Consider the following 9,340-nt stretch of genomic DNA (forward strand, 5'->3'; position numbering starts at 1 on the left):
TTGCTTTTCAAAACATTGGTATTTTATAAAACTTAATGTTCTTCACTTGCAGGTTCTTTGGAGTTTCTCTCTGTTAAACCAAATTTTTCAGTCGCTTGTGGTCGTTCCCCGCCCTCAACCCTCGGCGGGGGTAACAGAGCCCGCCCCCTGTCCTCGCCAGCCTCCGCCTCTCCTCCCTGGTCTATCAACCACACCGCTGTTGTTGCAGCCATTTTACCGTGGAACGTCGGCAAAGAGGCGACCAGAGGATGTCCAGACAGCACTGTTAAAAGGTAACTCCGCATTTTTGTTGGGCGGTTTAATTGCTCTCGGTAATCATTATGTTTCCGACTCAGCGAATATATCGGATGCGTCCTGGCGAGCTGAGGGCCAGACCGGCCGGAGAAGCTGACTGCCTCAACAACTAGTAGCTGCTGAGGCAGAGGAAAGCTTGCTGGGAGAGTGTTTGGCGTGCAAAGCTTGTCGCTGGCAGTTCAGAAGTCTGTGTCAAAAATGGCGACGTCTTTTACCAGACCACTAAAAGTAGTAAATGAGGTTTAGTGTAGCGACTACACGAATGTTAAATTTTTTATACTTTGATGCTGCTGGACTGCGCTGTAGATTAAGATGAGTGTTATTACTGCGTCCGCAAGGAGGGGGCGCTGGAGAGCTACAGAATGACGTAGCTTTGCGCACGTTAGGGAATCTTTACCGTGGTTAGCTAGTTTTTTGTTTTGTTTCTAAATCAGCCTTTCTGTTATTTTAGGTTTATTTGTTCTTATTAACCAAGTAAACGAATCAGTATTTCTGGTTTTTGTTTACACATGGACCAGTCACAAGATGATGTGAATAGTGAAATTACTTCATTTTGTTAAGGTTTTTTTGGGGGGGTGGGGGGATGGGCCATTTTTTGCTTTTATTACTTCTGCCAGGTGCCGAGGTTACTAGCCCCAGCTGTGGGAGCATACCAAATTGATAATTGCCAAACATTTTAAACCAGCACTGTTGTTTCATAACACCCAAAATCTGAAGGTATTTTCCGGATCTTCATAATCTCATCCAATGATACAGAATCAAAAATCATCTGGTCCAGTCCAGGAAACATCCAAATATTTTTCAGTTTTTGTAAAGATAGACTTGGCTTCACTGAAAAGTTAAGATGGTGACGGGAAATGACGTCGTCTCTCTTTCTGATTCTGAAGGTCGAGCACAGGGCCACCAGTGGTCACCTATGACTTACCATTTACACAGTCTGATGCACTCTGCAGAATTAATAGTATTTGAGTAGTTTAGCTGATTTATAAAAAATTTTAAGTTTTTCCTGGACTAGACTGGATGAGTTTTGATTCTGTATTGTTAGAGTTTATGAGGACGCATGAAATACCTTCAGATTATGGGCGAGTTTTATGAAATGACGGTACGGGTTTAAAATGTGTGTAATACGTGAGAGTCACAGGGCATTACCAACTAATGAACTAGAGGAACCCAACAAATCAAATAATAAACTGGTGGCCATTGTAATGTTTTTACCATTGTAGATACCAAATTGGCTTGGCCTGGCCAATTGGCTTGGGTTCCTGTGCTTACAGCTGACGTCACACATTATGGCTGTAGGGACCAGTTCTTGCTACCATGCTAACTCTGAGAGACGAGGCAGTCCAAGTAACTTCAAAACAGTGCTGATTTATTCAAAGGATCGCAGGTAAAATTAACATTACACGCTCAGGTATCTTGCACCTCCAACCTGCTCGCAGGCAGTTGTAAGATGAAAGACCCCGAACCTCAACAGGCCTATACATTATATCCCCTCGGTTGGGCTAGCCCCATACTACACAGAAACGTCAACCGAGACGTCTCTCTCACCAGCTTTGCAGCTGGCTCTACCAATAGTCAAAACATGAAGCAAATCAACGTGTGAATGTGTATGTCTGTTGGTTAAGTGGTGTGTAGCTAAAAACATTCTCACGACCTCTAGTATCTGTCGTAACTCGAACATAGGAACATTATGGGTAAGTCTACAGTTATACACATCATAATAATAATATTAAACACCCTGTCTGCTGACAGTCATCAACTCTTCTTACTGGTAACCTTGACCAGATGTACCCTGCAGAAACTCATGAGCAGGCCTAAGCATTTAACAGTCTAACTAGACACCCTATCTCCACTAACATTTCTATTACATAAAGTATCTATCCAATATCTATCTGACTAAAAATATTTAACATGGCTGAATGCTGGAAAGTGTATGATGTCTGACATTAATATTAGCTATGCTCATAACAATTGCTACCTAACTAGTTGTTGAACAGATACCATTACTCAAGCAAGAATAGCTGTCAATGTAAGGTTTGTAACAGATCACTAGCTAGCTGACTAGGTGTTGTTCAGCTAACATTATCCAAGCAAACGGCTATTACTGAAAAAAACTTAGAAAAAATCAACTGGACTTAGATTTCTAGGTCGAAGACGTTTCACCTCTCATCCAAGAGGCTTCATCAGTTCTGACTGACTGGTGTTGAGCTGGAAATATTTATCCCCCTCGGTGGTGTTTCAGTCCTTTGGAGGCCAACAATGTCTCTTAACGACTGAATCGTTATAGCCCAGTATCGGTGAGAGTCGTTACCTGTCTTTGAATCCTCCCCTGTCGACCGACGCCCATTGTCCTGGTGGGCATGTTTGGGCAGAGATCTCAAAACAGGATTGTAGGTGGATGACAAGTTGTGTCTTAGTCCAACACCCCTATTTAGTGAGGGGTGATCTATTTTTACAAAAATAGCTTCCTTAACTCCTCTCTCAAACCAGCGATGTGCTCTGGAGAAGATCTGGACTTCACTGTCCTCAAAGGAATGTCCTTTGTCCTTCAACCAACCTCAATATCCCAGTTAACTTCGACCTAGAAATCTAGTCCAGTTGATTTTTTTCTAAGTTTTTTTTTCAGTTTACTATGACCTGGATGACTGAGAATCTGCACAGACAAACGCCTATTAATTTCTAACATTAATGTTAAGTTTGATGTTTGTAAAAATGATGCGAGAAATTACTAGCTGTGCTTGCTTAGGTAGGCTAGTAGTGCAGAGTTTACAGTGAGTGTAATCCATGAGCGTACTATTAGAGCTTCTTTATTTCCCATGGTGTAATCGCATAGTAGCAGTACTTCAGTCATTATAGACTTTCTGACTTGCAGTATGTGATGTCAGCTAAAATCACAGGACCCTGAGCCAATCTGGCAGGCCAAGCCAGTTTAGTACCTACACTGGCTTGTTTTTTTTTTTTTTTCCACAGCATAACTCAAAAAGTAATAAATGGAATATGATGAATTTTCTTGGAGAAGTAGGGTATGACCCATGGAACAATTGATTAGATTTTGGTACTGATCCAGATCGTTGTTCAGATCCAGGAATTTTTTAGATGATTCTTCACCACTGTGAGATGGGACCTATTCATAGTTTACAGTCACGGGACCGGCACAAAGCCCTGAAAGGGAAAAAAAACTTGGCAACTAACGCTGGACATTCGGTAGAACTCTAGTGCATGCATGTTCTGGGTGTGTTCTATTCGTCAGCTTGATGTTAGGTCTTTTTGTCTTAATTTCACTGCTGTTTTCTAAATCTACTCCACCAAGAGAGAAGACAAGTAGTGCGGCCCGAGCAAGCTAACATGTGAATGAAGAGAGGGAGGGGTCCTAGCAAAACAAAGCAGAGAATCAGAGAAATAAAACATTATTTTGTGATCGTTTAGGGCTGTGTATTGTCAAGAATCTGGCTATGATATGTATCATGATACAGGGGTTGCGATTAGACTTATTGAGATACTGTAAACATATGTAGCATTTTTTTAAATCAAATTTTATAAAACTCAAAAAATAAGCATAAAACCTCCTGTAAAAAGTTTACTTTTTGTGTTGTTTGTTCACCAAGCGCTTCCAGCTTGCAAATGAACACGTTCCCCATACAGCCACAAGCGCGAGCCTCACTCAAGGTGCACGCAAGATGCTATGTGCTCTACTTGCTATGCCTCTTGTCTGTGCCACAGTGTGAACTGTTGTGCCTCTAAATCTGAATGATTGGTCAGTCACCGGTCAAGGCTGATCACACTGAAAACTGGCCAGTTCCAATCTGTCATTTTGCAACGTGAATTATCATCTTAAACATGACTGAAAGCTCAAAAAAATGAGGTGTACTTATGTAGTTTGTGGATTTCCTTGTATGGTTATATTCTCCTGGCTGTGTGTCTTCATGCAAGACTGCATACATCTAACCTACAATTATCTGACCAGTGAAGACCCCTGGAGTGGTGAAGGATCAGTTCACCAATGCTGGATTCCTCCAGGAGCATAGAACCTGTTTGTTTTGAGTGCTTTAGGCCAGTGTGTTTGCCACATGCGTATGTTGCCAGTTGGCGGGAGGATTCTAACAATCCATGATGTTGTCAGCGCAGGGCTACCTGTTGGGAATGTATGTGGTTGGTTGTAATGCGAGGGATTTGTGGGGGAAGACATAGTGATCACTGGTTGGATTTATCAACCATGGAGTTTCCACTGCTTGGTGGGACGAATAAACCCCATTGCATGCCTGTTAATGCATTGTTTCTGTAGAGAATTTTTTTTTTAAGGCTGGAGAATTTACTATGTATGCATTATGCCATGGAGGAGAAATTCAAATTAATTAATGCTGTTGCGGTTCGTTGTGTTGTCTACTCTCATATTCTGGCTCAAACATGTCAGGTAGGATTTGAGGTATTGTCATTGTTGAAAACATACTGTAGCTTATTTGTCAATGTTTTTAAGTTCCCCCATTGAGATGTCTTTTCCCTGTTCAAAACTCAGTTTCATGTAGTGCCCCCCTCAGTGGGTGTGGTTAGAATAATGTTAGGGGAAACACATCTTGATGTGGAGACATATTTTGACACAACACCAGCAACAGGAGTTGTCGTTTTCAGGAAGAGGCTCTTTGGTTTTATTGTTCAGAAATAATTACAGACTATTTGGAGTTATGATGGGTGCAAAACTAAGATAGCGGTACCCAGGATTAAGCATTAAATGGCTGGAAATGAACATGCCCTGGGCTCATTGATCAACAGAAGGAACTTTCCATTAACATTACACTTGCATCATAACTGATTTGATATAGGGATGAAACGGTTACTGGTGTCACGGTAAAATTTCCAAGGGCTAGTATTACCACTTCTTTTAAATATCATTGGTTGATTACCACGCTTTGAAAAACCCCCCCGCTGAAGGGTTAAATACCGTCGACTCCACGCTATAACACATCATATAGTGCAGGGGTCCCCAACCCCCGGACCGGTAGTGGTCCGCAGATCATCTGGTATCGGGCCGCAAAGAAAAAATTTTGTGGTTAAAATTTTAGTTATTTTTCTTGCATTAGTCTTAGTTTGAAAAACGACTGTTTCTGCCCTTGCCTCACTACCGCACTTGACTGTGGCACGCCATTTTACGCATCAGCGACACAAGCTAACCCTTAAAAAAAAAAAAAGAGAGCCAAAAACAAAATTCACTGGTGAGTTTTTTGGGAAGGAACGAGCAAACGATGGGACAGCAGAAGGGTCACAGACTGCCAGCAAAAAGAAAGCTGCATTTAAAAGAAAATACCACGATTCGTACTTAATTTGCGGGTTCATTGCAACAGGTGATACACCAGCTCCACACCCGCTATGCATAATTTGCAGTGACCGACAAGCTAATGAAGCCATGAAACCGTCAAAAATGCTTTGCCCCATTGAAACAAAACACCCTGCGTTAACAGATAAGCCCTTGGAATTTTTTTCTAGTTGCAGGGTAACAAGAACCAGGGCTCCCACTGAAATTATGGTGAGTTGATATAATAGTGTAGAATTATTGTAATTGCCTAATATAAAGTGTAATTGTTGCATTCAGATGACATACTATGAACTGACAGAGGTTTTTGTTATTGGAACCCCCGCGCCTCTACCCGGTCTGCAGAAAGATTTTCATGCATGAAACCGGTCCCTGGTACAAAAAAGGTTGGGGACCACTGATGTAGTATGGTCATCCACAAATATATTTTGCTTATTTAAAATCCAACAGTCATCGCCTTGGTTGAAAAACTGGTCAGAAGCACAGCGGACTGAATTATGTTGAGCTAACAGTTTCCTGGGAAGACAGTGTGGATACAGCTTATGAGAAAGAGAAACTGAAATACACAGAATTAGCTATGAAGGCAGAGGAGCCTGGCTGGAGAGTTAAAGTCCACCTCATGGAGGTTGGTTATAGGGGATTTGTAGCCAGCTGTCTCTCTGCCAGGTGAGTTGGGTATAAAAGGGTGGAGCCTAAGACAGGTAATTAGAAATCCATCTGATAGTGCAGCAAGCTCCAGTGAGTGGCTCTGGTGTAATAGAAAAGCGAGTGAGTTGGGTAAAAAATAGGGTAGTTTCTGATGCAGTATAAATGGAAGCAGAAGTTTGGCTAGTTACTTGGTGAGCTATTTGAAATATTTGGTGGCTAGAACACCAATCGAAATGTTTTCTAGTCCTAGTGACTAAGAGTTGGCCTGAATTAGTCTAAGTAGAAGAAGGGGTGTGTGGGTGCAGACAAAGAGGGCAATAGTTCTGGGACACTAGAACATGATGTTGAGCCTTCTTGGTGTTGTGGGCCCAACTCAATGAAACACCAGTTGGTGAGAGGGTGCCCAGCTGATGACCCTGTAGACTTTCCTTCACTCCTACACTCGCACAGAAATTGTGTTGGTGATAATATAGTTACAGACTCATTGGGATTGTTACTAGTCTCCTTCTGTTAGACAGTCTTGGTAGAACAGTGTCAGTGGTTGGACACCTGAGCGGACCCGGCTCTCAGAGGTGACTCCCATTACAAGCCAGCTGGATCAGCTGCTGCTTAATCTGAGCAAATACAATGCAGATGTTGTGTGACAAGCCACACATCTGATCTTTGCATAGGTGAGGATAGGGTTTAGGGATGCTTTGTGTTAAGGGTAGATCTGGAAAATGGTTTTTTTGTTTATTGTGGGCTCTGAAGATTTATGACGGCATTGCCTGACACCCCCCTCTTTGGGCCCAAATAATGGGTAAACATCACTTAACTTCTATACTGAGTTTCAATATGAATGCTCTCCCATTCTTTGGCACATTTAATTGTGTATTATCGACTGAATGTATAGTATAGACCTTTTGATTTTCTCAAAAGCTGTTTAGGTTGGGAAGCTTAAGAAAATAAATCGTCATCAGAGAGATAAATCTGAATCTTAGTGAAGAAATCAGTAAAATGCTAAGACTGGGGCTTGGCACGTTTTTAATTTTAAGACCGTCCATTTGACATGAAAGAACATTTCACATCTTTACATTTCTCTCCTGTTTTATTTTTTATTAATTGTTAGGTCTTTGGTGTTTGGTGCTGCAAATGAAAAAGATAAAATTTGTGGCAGTTTCCCTTCCTTCAAATCTCCCTGAATTACCAGATCAAGTTTTTCTCCTGGTGGAAGAGGATCCCTGGGCGTTGCTTCACCTGTCCCAGTGGTCCTGGTTGTCATGACAGCTAACACTGCTCATTTATATGGAGGGTATAAACATGTACAACTGGTGGTGAACTAGGAAAATCTACAGTCGCTTCTGCTTGTCAGCTCTGAGTAATGGGCCAGCTGGGCTTGACCTCACAGCATATGTGGAGCTATACAGTGTCCTTATAGTCGCTATGTTACTCTCTCCTGGTCTGGTTACGTGAGGCATCTGATTGCCCTGCTGCTGACAGACAGTAAGCTAGCCTCTCCCCTGAGCATTAATCTACCTATTGAAAATCTCCAGTGTGTGTCAATGGCTCTAACAATACATCTTCATGCTTAGATTTTACATTCAAACAACACTTAGCACAAACATTTTGCTGTGGACTCTGCAGAACATGCTACAGTTTCTTGATCACATTTAATAAGTATCAAGGAGATCAGTGGATCGGAAGCTCACAGCACCTAGAACTGGCAGAAATAACCATTATAGTAGAGAAATGTTCAGGTAAGACCTGGAACATGTCTGCACTAATGTGAACAGGAGAGAAATACATTTTTGTGCCTCTGCTCCAGCGATAACTGTGGATGGAGGCATTATGTTTTCAGGTTCTCAGTTTGTCTGTATGGCTTGATCTTATGAATCCAATATCTCAAGAAGGCCATTAGCTAATTTCTTCAAATGTGGCACAAGTGTCCACTTGGACTCAAGGATGAACTGAGATTTTGGTGGTCAAAGTGACCCCATGTCTGTCCATTCCTGTGAATTTGACTGGTTGGCAGAAGCATACAACTGCAAAGCGATAATTCTAGGTTATTGTTTTTACATACACACACACACACACACACACACACACACATATGATTATCCTCTGTCACAGCTCACCTATAGCCAGATGTAGCTTGTGGACCCGATATTGAATCCTTGTCCAACTATTCAGGGAGGCCACTTTCCCAACATTGGATCCACTAGCTTTAGTCATGCACATGAACTTTTCCTCCTCGAAATGTGAACTGGTAAAATTAATCTTCAGTCCCTTTTCATATTCAAAACATGTTGTGTTTTGTGGTGGTGAGTCAAGTGGTTATACAACCTGTTACTGGTTAACACAGCTTAGTGAGGAAAAGGGAGCACTTGGTTTGATGCAATGGATCTCGCTGCTAATGCCAAAAATGCAAAGAAACAATCACATTTTCTCTGTCACAATTTATCGGCCAGCACTGTGTGAGCAGCAAGGTAAAGGAAAGCTTTAAATTTTAAATAAGCTGGTAATTGCCTGTTTTTAATTTATGTATGACCAACATTTAATGTCTTTAAGATATAATTTTTCCTGTTGTCTGTTTATCACATGGGAATGTTAACCATATGGAGGTCTGACTTTCAAATATTATTTTACCCCATTATAAAATAAAAACAGGAATATAGTAAATGGGGAATAAAATACATGCAACATAACTTTTGACTAAAAAGGACCGAATGATAATTATCACTGAGTTATTCCTTCATGTGATGGTGTTCAACCACATACTTTCTGTTTTCTTCCCAACAGGACTACAAACATGGCTGATGAGGCACGGGCCCCCTTGGTCGGCCGGCCATTGGCATTCACAAATGAAGAGCGTAGGGCGGTTCACTCTTGGTCTCGGATCTCATCAGCAGGGCACAGCGTCCTCCTGGATGCTCTGAAGATCCTCAGCCCAATGTCCCGTGACCTCTCAAACACAGAGGAGCTGGTCACCTTCCTGCAGGAGCTAAGTGAGGAGGGCCACAAGCCCACTGTGCTGCACAGCAAGGACGTGTATGGCTACCGCTCCTGCACAAACCAACCTCTGACTGAAGACATGCTGAAGCAACCCACTAAGGG

General features: G+C 42.0%; 1 protein-coding gene across 1 annotated transcript in view; it reads left to right on the forward strand.

The window, feature by feature from the left end:
• Positions 1-150: 150 nt before the first annotated feature.
• Positions 151-9,340, forward strand: part of ccdc71 (coiled-coil domain containing 71) — a 10,552-nt gene continuing 1,362 nt past the window's right edge. Inside the window, exons 1-2 of the mRNA XM_020611174.1 lie at positions 151-272; positions 9,026-9,335. Coding sequence (XP_020466830.1) covers positions 9,036-9,335 — 300 coding nt within the window. The 5' untranslated portion in view covers positions 151-272; positions 9,026-9,035. The remainder of the gene's footprint in view (positions 273-9,025; positions 9,336-9,340) is intronic.

This window comes from Monopterus albus, unplaced genomic scaffold (assembly GCF_001952655.1).
Source record: "Monopterus albus unplaced genomic scaffold, M_albus_1.0 scaffold110.1, whole genome shotgun sequence".
Lineage (NCBI taxonomy): Eukaryota > Metazoa > Chordata > Actinopteri > Synbranchiformes > Synbranchidae > Monopterus > Monopterus albus.